The sequence below is a fragment of the Echinococcus granulosus genome, assembly GCF_000524195.1.
Source record: "Echinococcus granulosus chromosome Unknown EG_S00012, whole genome shotgun sequence".
Classification (NCBI taxonomy): Eukaryota; Metazoa; Platyhelminthes; class Cestoda; order Cyclophyllidea; family Taeniidae; genus Echinococcus; species Echinococcus granulosus.
The window spans coordinates 212,258-225,718 of record NW_020170392.1 but is presented as its reverse complement, the minus strand read 5'-3'; the positions used below and the strand labels follow the sequence as shown (position 1 = coordinate 225,718).

At 42.5% G+C, this 13,461-nt stretch overlaps 3 protein-coding genes across 3 annotated transcripts in view; 2 read left to right on the top strand and 1 right to left on the bottom strand. All coding sequences in view use genetic code 11, as the record gives it.

Moving 5' to 3' along the window:
- Nucleotides 1–3,839, bottom strand: part of EGR_02578 (hypothetical protein) — a gene marked incomplete at both ends in the record, with an annotated part of 6,205 nt that extends 2,366 nt beyond the window's left edge. The window contains 5 exons of the mRNA XM_024491827.1: nt 1,237–1,842; nt 2,204–2,370; nt 2,981–3,002; nt 3,077–3,199; nt 3,685–3,839. Of these exons, the coding sequence (XP_024353642.1) occupies nt 1,237–1,842; nt 2,204–2,370; nt 2,981–3,002; nt 3,077–3,199; nt 3,685–3,839 (1,073 nt within the window). The remainder of the gene's footprint in view (nt 1–1,236; nt 1,843–2,203; nt 2,371–2,980; nt 3,003–3,076; nt 3,200–3,684) is intronic.
- A 2,616-nt stretch (nt 3,840–6,455) lies between these two features.
- On the top strand, nt 6,456–6,776 carry EGR_02577 (TM2 domain-containing protein; the record flags this gene model as incomplete). Its single annotated transcript, XM_024491826.1, has 1 exon — nt 6,456–6,776. One exon carries the CDS (start codon nt 6,456–6,458, stop codon nt 6,774–6,776), a length of 321 nt encoding a protein of 106 aa, XP_024353641.1.
- Nucleotides 6,777–7,043: 267 nt separating this feature from the next.
- EGR_02576 (hypothetical protein) lies at nt 7,044–12,098 on the top strand (the record flags this gene model as incomplete). Its single annotated transcript, XM_024491825.1, has 5 exons — nt 7,044–7,218; nt 7,592–8,090; nt 9,457–9,682; nt 9,868–9,954; nt 11,898–12,098. 5 exons carry the CDS (start codon nt 7,044–7,046, stop codon nt 12,096–12,098), a joined length of 1,188 nt encoding a protein of 395 aa, XP_024353640.1.
- Between the last annotated feature and the right edge of the window lie 1,363 nt (nt 12,099–13,461).

Below are 13,461 nucleotides of genomic sequence, written 5' to 3'. Positions count from 1 at the left end.
TAAGAAACAGGTAATAATATGGTAGGACAATCCGCTCCCCCGCCTCTACACCATCCCCCTTTGATATGGTCAGTGGTTGAATACTTTTTTTGGACTGGTTCAGAATTGCTTTACTATTAATTACAACGATATTGTTGGTGGCTTTCTTTAGGTTCACGTTATCAGTCTACTTTTTTTGTCCGCAATTAACTAACCTTCTACACGAACTCTGTGATAAGGTAAAAAGCCGAAGGAATTTTGGTGGCTTTCATTTAAAATCCCCTAATTACCTGCTAAATTTGCTGAAACAGAATGTTCCCCTAATGAGCACTGACAGCGAGTATGAAAATGGGCTGATTTTATTAAGGCAAGGTGAAGAGTGTAAGTGTAGTTTCATGACCGTTCTATGACGTAGTCGGTTATCTAACAAATCTCACCCTTAAAGTGTTTTAGTGCTAACAGATAGCAATGCGAGTGCTATAATGGAAAGTTCGACTTCAATTTATCCATAGAAGATGCTATTACCAACTACAAATTAGCCGCCTCTTGTGATAATACACATGTTTAAAGTTTTGCTGGCCTTGAAAGCACACTTTGATGCCGTTTTGCCTTTAGAAAAAATACTAATTTTCCTTTTATGTATACATTAACAGCTGGGAGGAAAAATGCAATACCACCGCTTTACAGTTTATTTAGATGAAGAAACACTTTGACAGACATTATTTGTTGTGCTGCAATAAAAAGGATGGTGATAAAACACAAATGGTTGCATGCCTTCAGTAATTTTGTTTAAATCATCATTATATGGCACATCAAGTCAATTTGAATTCGGTGCAATCTTTTGATCAGGAAGTTCCAAAATTGGACTAACAAAACGGTCTAATTTTCCAGCAATGTAAATCCACGATTGTAAAAGGGTCATGATAAGCCGAAAAACAACATTTATGACGCCTTGAGTTACCTTCGGCTATATGGTAGCCATTTTTCCAAAGCAGCCTCATCCAACGCACAAGAATCCCAGTTTTCTTATTTTCTCTCAATCAACTTAAAACCTAATTGATGCCTGGTATTTTCGACACCTTACAATCGAAGTCATAAAAGACAGGTCCACAATCGTGGAAAAAAAATAAATGATTAAACATTTGTTAAACCAACGGAAAGACAAATAAGCGTAGACGTAAGTGGATTTCAATGTGATAGGATGTTACTTCGCCTAACTGATGACGTTAGGATAAGAATGCACTCAGTGTGACTCACAGCATATTGGCCACAAACGGCTTCAGTAAATGCGTCAGAGCAAGCAGTTCATCCTTTTCAGTTCCATTTACAGCCGCATGACGCCCATACGCGTCCTCCAAGGTGATGAAATAGACGCGCAACCACTCGCTTATAGCATGCATCAGGGCCGACCAGACGTTGCCACGACACACAGCCGTGGAGTCAGGTAGCAACGGCCTTGACGAGAGCCAATCAAGGCGGCGGAAGGCTGTTGCAGCACGCAGATGCGTTTCCAGGTATGAGGCAAGTGCACCGTGAGTGACTTGGAAGGCTACAGTGTCTAGAGGGTCGCCCTGCCAGACAAAGGAGCCAGAGAGGTGAGACTCTCCAAGCTCCTGTCGCCAATAAAATCGATGAGAAACGATGCCCAAGTGAGCTGAGAAGAGGTCATGGGTGAAATCTTTCCGAAGGGAGGCGATTCGCTCTAGGGTAAGTGAACCCAAACGAACTAAGAAAGGCGAGGCTTCTTGTTGGGTCTGAGGACGAAAATTCGACTGATAGCGAGACTTAAAGGTGCACAACAGGGCGTGAGTAGAAAGCGGGCCCATTTCACTTAAGTAGGGTTTTTCCTGGACCGAGGTGAGACTGAAACAGATAAGAACAGAAAGTGCTGCTGGAAGATGTCTTTTATCAGCATTTCGTGTTAAAAGAAAAAACTTTTACGATTTCTTCTGCAGCTTTATAGTTAGTGGATGTAAGCTTTCAATCTGACGTTCGCTAATTCACTCAGATTCGACTATTTCATTACGTAGTGGATGAGTTTACCTACGAAATCTTTGAAGCAGATTGTTCTGTGCATGTTGATCATTTCCTGTACACCTCCTTTTAAATGGGAAAGAAAAGATGGTCAAATCTTATACCACAGGGCAAGTACCCCAGATGTGATTGAACCCATCAAGCGACAGCTCCAAAGGATAGTGATGAGGATGGCAAAACTAAAATTTACCCATTTCGTCCTTCCCAGGTAAAGGTTGCTACTGTTCCGGTAGAGCTGACGGTTCCCGCTTTCGATATGACTCGGAGAGCACTACAGAGGTGTGGGATTCCTTCAAGTAATGGCTGGATGTTCCTCCCTTTAGTACTCAACTGAGTTGTGTCAGTTGAACCTAAGCCCTGCGAAAACAAATAGCAGCCTAGCAGACGTCTGCGCATTAACGAAAAACCTTGATTAGAGTTTATTAGAAGTCCAAAGTGGATTATAGCTATGGATCTCGGCTATGTAAATATGGCATTACTAAATAAAAAGCAGTCATTGAATCCCCACAAATCCCCCCAGCGGTTTACAAAAGAAAGAAGAAACTCAGTAGATGGCATTAAGTCCAACCATTATTTCCGTAAATAAAAGTCTTGAAGAGCTGGAGTAAAAGCAGGTGCACAAGCTAAAAAATGTACTCCATGGGCCAATTACAGCCTATCAAAGTTCAGACAGAATCTTATACTGTAATGGCGTACCCTAATTTTACGCCAGTAGTAATACTTTGTGCATGTACATCTAATCAGGCTGGTTTTTCCTTCCGCATTTCATGCTTCAACTTGGCGGCATGCCCAACCAATCATCCCTACAGCCTCGCGGCCCCTCTAAACGTTAATAGCAAATTGCTTTTATGCTAGTGTGATCTATTACAATTTTTGGCAAAAGTAAAAAGGATACTTCACTCTATTATCAAAAATTCTTCATGGCATTAATTTGTAAAAGATTTTAATAAAGTGGAATTGTACATACCAAATCCGTTTGTTCAGAAAACCTAGAATGACGAACGGATAGAGGGTGGTAACATATTTCAAACGACAACATATAAACAGCACTAAGACCACTTACTTTCTATAAGGATCATTTAAGTAGTTTGTGGGAATAAAAAGTGTGGAATTCTTGTCACTATCTTGAAAGATGGAGGATTTGAATGTAGTGAAAGCCCCCAAATATTCACACGTTCTTGGGATCCTAGAACATTTAGAGTAGTTGAAAGCACTTTTACAAATCTAAGAAGTCATTATTTGACCGCGTAATTACCCAAGAACTGTTTTTCATGATCTGGTTGTCATTATTGTAAAATGAGATTCCATTTAGTTCTCTCCATTTCAAAACATGGTATGAGTCACCGAGCTGCCATTAAACATTAGACAGAAAATTAGTCGCAAACCGTTGGTGAAATATGAGACTCGTCCACATCAACATTCACAAGGGAGAAGACGAAAATAATGCATGCACTTCGACTTCTAAGAGAAACTGGAAAAAGTCATTTGGACGATTGCCTACTTTGCTCTAGCTTCCGAAGAGATTTTGTGAGCGCAACCAGTCTTGCCAAGAGACCATTTTTACACAAATATTCAACAGTAGACCTGGACAAGACTGCTTCATATTCCGCTGATGGTGGAGGCAGTTTCCCTTTAACAAACCTAAGCACATTATGTAATGGTGAGAATTACTTGTGAGGACCGGGTAAATACGAAAAATAGGCATTGAGAGCGGCTACCCGCACTCTTCGCCACTGGTCATCAGATATGCAAGGGTTTTCGGCAGTACAGATCCCGTTAAAATTTAGTGCTAGAATTTCCTTAGAAAACCTAAGGATATCTGCCATAACACAAAGTAACCTCCCAGTTAAGCCAACCAAACATTGGCCTTGAAACTAAAACGCCCGGAAGGCACAAACGACTGCATTTGTGTACAACCCAACCAGACGCTAATTATTATGGTATTATAGAATGGGCTTGCTGTCCAAATTAATATCCTCGCATTTTTAAACCAGGCAGTTAAACCAATATTTATTCAGTTTTCACTGCTGTCCTCAACTTTACAAAGAGCTTTGGCATTTCAACCCTTAATCCACTTGAATATCTGCAGACTTAAAATCGTCCTAAAAAATAAGTTGCAATGCGTCAATCGTTTGTTGGCCTCGATTTTGGCTAAAGGACCACTTTGAACCTCCTCCGTTTTGCCTTCACCAAGCAGGCTGTCCTCCGAACCACGCCAGTAGCCACAAATTCTTCTCTATGTTGGACACGTACAAACTCTTTGAGCATTATACCTTTCTTCGCCTTTAGAGAAGTCACAATGGCTACATTAGTGGCAGAGAAAAGGATATGTGATGTTAAGTGAAATGCCCTACTTCCTGCAGCTTGGTGATACATCTTTGTAGGGTGGGAGACGTGTATATGATGTGGATGAAATTATCAGTGACTACTTAAAAGAGAAGGCTTGGTAAAGGGCCTACCTGCAGCATCTACCCCGTAGTCTGTGGGAAACCTACAAACACCTAAAGTGGCATTAGTCGTGAACCATCTGTCAGAGCATGTAACGAAGCTGTCTGCATTGCCTGTTCGTAGATTTAACTAGGAGAGCATGTGAAATCTCCTTTATCCTTCTGTCAGGGGAACAGAATCCAAGGGTGTAATACGACTGGGCAACATTTATTGAGAACAGCGTGGCATAGTGAAATCATTGCAAAACTCCCAAACCCCATCCTTTGCTACGCAACTCTGTCTTTAGGCCAAGTCTTAACGACTGGCTATAAAGAATCGTGGCGGTCAGCACAATCCCGGTCTCCAAATTCATTTGCCATATAGAACGAAACCCAAATATAGTAGAATTGTCAAGACAAATCAGCAACTTTGCCGTCAAATACCTCACTTGCATGGAAACCCGATGAATGCTGCGGTTAATTTGTGGTTTTTTTTCTTGCAGCGCTGAATGCGCTATGGTGGATGAGGAGGAAGGTTGGCCAAAAGAGCGCTGAGAACCACGCTCAAGACAGGGGCTGGGTAATACATTAGTCGATTGTTTACCTCTCGGTTTTGGTTAAATGCTAGTTTGGATCTTCGCTGCCGCATCCAAACGAGTGGTCTGGTCTCCGGACCATTCGGGTAGCTTCTGCCATTATGTTCTCTTTTGTTTTAGTGAAGTCTCGGGGTGCATCAAATATAATTGATTTAAAATACATTTGTTAAAAATTCGGGGTGCTTGTTAAACATCGTCAGAATCATGGTTGAATTCAACTTTTTTGACTGCATTATTTAGCGTTTAGAGCGAAGTTAACCCGTTTATTTTAATCGCATACAGTGATTTGATTTGTTTGACGTTTTCATCAACTACCCCTTACAGGATGTGACTTCGTTTATGAGTTATATCTGCCGATTATGCGATCATGCAGCCAAAGTTAGGGTTGGAAGCGAGAAAGGAATTGCTATTTCCGTTCTTATACATGGGTTTACTATCCTTTAATTACTTGGTGCTTTGGTGTCCATTATTCTCAAAAATGCAGGTCTTAACTCGTTTACACGTAGTTTCAAGAATTTTGCGATTTCTCGCATGAAGATTCCAATGAAATGCTAGACATCAATCACAGCCAGCTACAACTTCAAGCCATGTATGTGCGTTTGATTTGGTGTGTCTTTGTGAAATTTCCTGTCCGTGTGATGCCCCTTTTATGTTGAACTCATATTCCAGGTGTCTTTTATTGTACCTCAAATTTCTGCTTATTTACTCACTTGGAAACTGTTCTGTAGTAGTAGTTTTTCTAAGGGCATATTTGCTTGTGTACATGTCATTGTTTTTTTTGCGACATCTTTTAGTACAGTTGTTCCACCACTTTGTCTTTGTCTTATTCAAATAAAGACATATGCAAATGTTGTCTCTTGATCTGCCACGCCTCTTTGTGTCACCCACTTTTTTCGTTTGCCTTTAGGTACTCAAGATTCCAGTTCTATTGATCACCGCCCTTTTGGGACTTTTACCCCTATTGACACTTGGTTATATGTTCGACGTCGCCCTATTATCTCATGAAATTCCCAATGATACTCAGGATATGTTCATACCCGACCCCTACGACCCATATTCTCCTCTTGTTCGCTGCTCATTTCTTCCCAGACACTCATTTTGGTGTGAACCACCAGAAGGTATCAAAAATCTTTAAGAATCATTTCCATCCTGGCGTCGTCTATTTTTTTTAGCCATTCCATCCTGTATCATTGATTTTCGAACTCTCGTACCTCTCAATCTAGTAAAGTAGTGAATGGATATTTAGGCGTTTAATGTACTTAAGTATCGAACATGTGTGGTCAAAGGCTTGCCACTTGGGTTTATTTTGATCGGCAGAAGTCATTATCTTGTTATTGTTCATTACATTGTTTTAGATCTGCTGGGCAATAAAACACTTTATGAACAACTTGGCGGCCAGGGCTGTTATAAGTGGGGTGGAATGTATCCGGAGGAGGTGCAATTGACCACACTCACCTGCCACGCATTACCGGGCATTGAATGCTATGGCAACCGCACTTTCCTCCTACCCAACTACCCCTGCTTGCGCTACCATGGTTACTACTTCCTCACTACCCTCCTTTACAGCATCTTTCTTGGCTTTCTTGGTGTCGATCGATACTGTCTGGGGCACCTGGGCACGGGGGTGGGTAAGCTGCTCACCCTCGGCGGTTGTGGCATTTGGTGGATTGTTGACATCATCCTCCTCGCTCGTGGCGATCTTCGTCCAGCCGATGATAGCTCTTGGATGCCCTTTATCTAGTGAAGGATAATCAATAGTTCTCCTCAAACTACTCATTTATTATTAAAAAAGTTCTGTCTAGTGTGTTTTGTTTTTTTTCGTACTGTACACGAGATGTTTTTTTTGGGTTCAGTGGTGTACATTCTGTTCGGTCGATGTTGGGGTAGACCACTCTTAGTCTTTATCTCATTCGAATTTTCCAAAAGAACTTTCTAAGCATACCAATCGAGTGTCTCCCTGTTGTGTTCATGTTGCCTGTTTCTCATGCACACTTCATTCCATTTGAGGATGGAAGAAGGAGCCAGCATCACAATATCCGATCCGAACTCGGAGTTTGCCGCTAAGTATCCGAACGGCCTCACTTTAGACGATCTTCTGCCCTTCTACGAAGACGTGGCACAGAACAAGCCTATCCAGTTAGAATGGAAGTTTCCCGGTCGCATTAAGCGCCCCTCAACTCAAGGTGCTGTTATGAGTTTTACAAAGGTTCTCCTTATTCTTAGAGATTCTTAGGTTTTTACTGGTCTACGATGAGTGATTTAAACTAAGCTAGAAATTATTCTGATTTGGCTGACTATTATGTTTTGCGGTTATCCGTTTGTACTTAACTGTTATGGGTACAATTGTTACTTGCATTGCAAAAATCTGACATGTATCAACCTACTATGCATTTGAACTTATGAAAGTCTGTAATAAGATTTTTGTCCTTAATTTTTTTTAAGTACCCCTACATTAGGTTGAATTGTCTTAATCTTTCGAAGAATATTAAGATGGTCGTGGCTTTAAGGTCTTAAATCGTTCCCAACACAATCAAGGGATATTTTTATCCGCCGCAGATCTTGAAGCGAAAAAAGACGAAGCTTTAGCCAGTGGTGGCCAGCAGGAGAAAAAACTAGATGAAGCTGAGACCCCTGAGACTCAACAACAACAACAACAACAGCTAAACTTTGCCGAGTTCGATTTTGACACCGAGACCTCCGTTGCTGCCGCTGACACTGCGGCCTTGGTTGCCTCCCAACGTCGACCGCTGGGCGGCTCCGCTCGACCCGTGCGGGAGAGACGCGTTGCGCGGTTGGACAAGATCTTGCAGGAGGACATGGTTCGTCGACGTTTGGAGATGGAACAACTGCGGCAACAGCAACAGCGGCACCAAGCCGAGGCACAACAGGTCCAGTCAACTGAGACGACATCGATGGTAGGGAAGGGAGAGAAGGAACAAAGTGCTGCCGCAGAGACAGAGACCACAGTTTCACAGCCGCTGCCACCATCGCAAGAGTCCCGTCCAATGAAGACAAATGAGGGCAGTGCAGTGTCCACAGATTTGCCCGCTCAGCTGTGAGAAATGGGTATCGCTAGTGAGGGAGGCACTGCGCTAACAGGTGTTATCACGACCGTGTCGCATTAACGACTTGACTTGACCCTATATGTACTTTTTTGTCGATTGATTTGTGATCGGATGGAAGCAGCTTTGTGATACACTGAAATTAAGTAAATTAAATTTAATTCCAATACAGCTGTTGCAGTTGTTACTGTTTCTGGCACTTGAGTGTAAGTAAAGCCATTTTGGAATTATCTTCACATCATTTTTTTGAACTGGGGGTGGTTGCAATATTCCAGACCCAGAACTTATTTAAATAGCAATTTGAAGAAAGCCCATGGTCTGAAAGCACGATACATGTAGGCTGAAGGGATGACTTGGTTAAATAGACCTTTAGGTAGGTGCTCTACTAAGCGATCCTCATCGCAGCTATGTTTGGGGTCTCCAAGCATTGCTCGTTCTGGAAGGTGGTCGCTGGTCAAAACACATCGATCATGGAAACGCAGATAAGGACTAGACGCTACCAGATGGTGGAAAGTTCAGGCTGCAGGCTACTGCTTATGTGACTAAACGTGAGGCAGAATAGGGATCAGTCTGCTGCAATTTCAGATTAGGTAATGGGATTCCGATTGGTAAGTGTATGTGGCTACTACCAAGGAAACAGTGCAAGTGTGACGTTTGGATTGGTCTAAAAGTGACCATTAGGCCATTCTAAACGGCACCAATCGGTAAGAATCTTAATCCGGAAATGTTTAGACAGGTCATAGTGTGTTTTATAAGCGCTCTCCAATAATTAGGGTTACTTTGCGTGTTGATGCACCTCACTTGTCATGCTTTTAGAAATAAGGTGTATATTTAGATAACAGCAATCAAATTTATCCGATTACTAAAGTAGTTGTTTTAATGGGCTTTGCCGGTAGCGCTTGACCCGGTCTTCCCTTAGCTTATGAGGAGTCTGTTTTCGCCAGTTATGAGGGGAAGCGAAACAGAACCAGGTGGTGAGCGACTATGGATCTAGGAGTTATATGTGTTTTTGAGTGAATATTTGCTTTCACGTCTTGGTGTCTTTAATTGCTGCTTAGTTCTCTTACTCTTTGTCATTTTCAGCTAATATTGCGAAATTCGGTATAAGGGCACTTAGGTTTATTTGCTGGAATATAGTGCGTACTTGCACAGTGCTTCATCTCTGTCAGTCAACAATAAACCGGGTGTTGTCGCTTGCATGAATGCCTCAGTTCGGATGAAACTTAGTTTTTCGCACCACAGAGAACTTCCATGTGTTTATTCTAGATGACTTTGGAGCTTCATCTTGTTGAACGGTTCTCGACTATGTTGGTTATGCGTAACTTGTTTTCTTAAGGTAAATGCAAATCCACTAATCAGTCGGTTACTGAAACCGACGAAGGCAGACGAGAATTCAGCGCAAGGCGTTCACGCTGCTCGCGCAGCCGAAGTCGTAGTCACAGCTCTTCTCGCTCCTACAGTTGTAGTCGATCAAGGTCCTCTGACAGCTACCACCAACGCAGACGTCATCAGAAGCGAACACACGGAAGTCGAAGTGGCAGTCGTTCTGTCAGCTCTCACAGTTCACGATCCTACTCCAGATCGAGTTCACTTAGCTCATACTTAGGATCACGGAGCCGCAGCAGGTCACCTTCCTCTTGCGAGGGTTCTAATTTTCAAGAGAAGGATCCCCGAGATCGTTCAATGCGGCATCGCTGGGGAAATAACGTATATTAATATATTTTAATCTTCTTGGACCTTCACCTTTCTTACTGTTTACTGGTTTTTCAGGTTTGGATTGTTGGTGAAAAAGTGAAAGACCTCACCTTTCACATCTGCGATATCTGTGATAAACCTATTGTTGTGTATGGTCGTTTGGTAAGCTTTTAGCTTGCTCTTGCTTTACTCTAGCACTGAAGCTGCGCGGAAATGTTTTACACAGTATTGTCTTACCCCATCGTGTCCTTACTTTTCTACCATTACATTTAGAAACCTTGCAATCACGTGTTCTGCTTCACCTGTGCATCCGCATTACCCGGTACCTGTCATAAGTAAGAAAACATGCTACTAATTTTGCGTGCAGTAGCACGTATAAGCTTCATTTCTGTGGTCCCTTAAGTGGCGTTGAAACAAATTACTAAAATCCATTTCTGTATTTAATGTTTAGCAAGATGGTGGGTGGTTTAAATGAAAGAGGTGCGAATCTCAGCATGTCTTTTTTCGACACCGGTAGATTTTTTGTAGATTATGTTTGCGTCCTCTTGGTTCGGTGAATTAAATAGAACTTTATGCCCTTAGATCGTGGGGATGCAATCATGCTTTTACTGCGAGTAGAACAAGTCCATATTACACGGTCTTGATCAAGGCTAAGAAATAATTGTCCTGGTTATATTGGCTCAGTTTACCTATTTCTCATAATTGTCCGTAGTTTTCGCTGCTCATGCAGAATCCCTACGTCTCGTTCTAGAATTTTCCCAATAGTGGATTTATCTTTCAATGCGCCGAAGCAGTCGCTCTCACTGTTCTTTAGCAGACTTGTTTTCTCTCACGACTTACATTTTCCATCAAATGGTGCACCAGTAGTCTGGTGTCCAAGTTTTGTTATGACCATCAACTTTCCATACGATTGTTATGAATGTCGCGTGATTGGGATTAAATCGGTTACCGAAACTGTTTCCGCTTTTGAGCCGTGACAGTTGTACCCTCCTGGTGTCTCTCCCTACTCCCCTCTATTCCCACCCACTGAAATGTCCTGCCTGAGTTCGTAGCATCTCCTTATGTCTTTCTTTGAGCGCATTCATTATAGTCACCTTTCCCGTAGTACGCTTCCTTGTGTTGCGGTTCTCTCAAATTATCGTGATTCATTGAACCAGTAAACTGAGATAACCCAAGTAGCGAGATGTAATTTCGTTCTTGTGTTGACTTTCCTATGGTAAAAAAGCGCGTTCCATGTGTAGCATTTTCGTTCCCTCTCTCACGCGTTCTCTCTCGCTGTAAACATGCCACCCTTTTTCAGTGCATGTGTCCTCGCGCTTTGCTTCCAAGTCTTCATCGTCGCTCTTTATGGGCAGCGATCTCCTCTCCTCGTAAAATGTATCCTTGATAAGTATATAGTACCACCTCTGAAGGCAGCGTTATGTACTTTCGCGGATTTTTTCAATGGGGTGTCGTTCAGTACCAGACTGGCAGCATCGTTCACACCTTTACTTCATTCCGATGGAGCATGATGATAAAATTTTCGACTATTTTAGCCTAGAAATTCGATGGTTCCCAATCCGAAAAAAAAATGTGGCCTATTCACCTGCAGTTTTGTCGACTGCTAGTGTACAATCAGACTTGGGTTTCCGGTTTGCTGTGATTGTGCCTGTTCTCCTCCAACGGGGCCGAAGTCTGTGAATTGCACTAGCGCAGACATTGGGAAGAAGTTGCATTACTATTGCAAATGGATGAATAGATTCATGATAAGCTGGCGTGCCACGTGGCTTGTCATTTAGAAAGGAAGGACTAAAGTTAGGCACGTAGCTCACATGTGTGTGTTTGGTTCAGGCAAGGCCTCTATTCGACGCCTTGCGGTGGCTGACCCATATGTCGGATGCGAGCTCCTGTATACGGTTTTACTGCCCGTTACTGCTTCGACTTGATCCGCACTAGACGATTTAATGGGTAGACTAGGGTGATGTTTTTCTTGTTAATATTCCACCTGCACTTTTATAAGGGCTTTGTTTTGTGTGTCCATTTGTTAGGTGCGTTTGAGTAACTAGACTTTCTCTGCTGATTCACGACGGCTTCTGTCTGTCTCCTCGCCTGTGTATACATCGCAGCCACACAGAGAGACACGTCGCTCTCTCTCCCTTCCTCCCTTGCTACTTTTTTTTACGGGCGCTCTGCAGTCCCACCCACTCCACCAACCAGCCGACTGGGCGACTCCGACTCGCGCGCAGCCCATGTGGTGTCCTCGTTCTGGGACGTGCCTTTGTGTCTGTCCTTCGTCCGCGCGTTGTCCGCCCCTCACGGCGCGGTAACCCGAAGCCAGCGAATTTTCTGCCCGCGCGACACCATAGTTAATTACATAACTGGCCTGGAAGCACTGCATTGAAAAGTGACATTGTGACTTCTAGTTCGCTTTGCAAATTTGAGCGCCTGTGACTTCAATAAGAACTTAGAACTAGTGTAATGAATTGAAAAAAAAACCAACTTGTTCAAATTTGGAGTCATGAGACCTGAATCTTAGGCATTGTGTGCATTGGTCGTCAAGGTGCGTGTATTCGGATCGCAAAAACTATCCTGTTTGCTGTCTTCTGTCACTCAGTACGATGCCCCGTTTTTGTCTTTGGAATTAAGGTGTCGAGTAGGATCTACAGTTTCAGTTCAAGTAAAAATCACCTCTAAAGAGATGTTTTTGTCACTTTTTAGTCATTCGCATGTTGTGGAATCTTCCGGTCGATTGTATACTTTTCAACATTAGCTAGTGCCTCCAATCAAGTTTCAAATCTCATGTTTTTCATGTGTAGAACCGTACGACTATCTTAGTAGTCCATCGTTTGTCATCCCTTTCCTCTTTCAATTATACAATCTCTCTAGGTTTTCCATTAAATAAAGTATATCGCAAAGTTGCTAATAGGTAAGAAGAGTCACCATTTACTGCAATTTCCAGCCATATTTGGCGCTAGATTTCAGGGGTTTAGCTCGCGATAAAAGGCATCCTTCGAATGTGACCTCAACTTTTAGCCGTCTCTATTGATCTGCATGCTGTCAGTTCTGACGCTCTCTGGACCCCATTTGTTGTTTCCGGACTATGCTTTAGACGTCTACTGTCACTCGCCTCTTCCATCACGCTAGGGATGATTTTTCGATCATCAGCCTTACCCGAAAGTTCTTACTGTGGAAGGTAGATAAATGGAGTCCTGGCTGCTTGACCACTAGTGGCATTGGAACCTGTGATTTCTTTTTCTCCAATCACAACCACGTTCGCATCATTTCCTTTTATCAACTCTTGGTTTTGTGGACTCTAAATGGGATTTGTTTTTTTTCCTAAAAAAAAAACGTAAAACCCTCTCGCCTTACGCATCCTTACTTGCAATTATGGCATATTTCGGGCGAATGTCGAGCTGTAATTCCGTAAAACAAATACAGTTAAACTATCTCCTCACATTTTTTCGCCTAACGGTATGTTTGGTGCTTCCATTTGTGTTGCAAACCACAACAGTGTTGCCACTATTGTGTAAGGGTCTTTCTCGTTTCGTTGTTCTAAGGTTTGGAATCAAACTTTTTTTCATTTTGGGATGCAAAAGTAAGGTGACCATAGAAGTTCTTGCTATATTCCATCATACAAAGTAAATTAGCGTAGATTGCCATGAAAAAAATGTTTTATTGGGTGAAAAAACT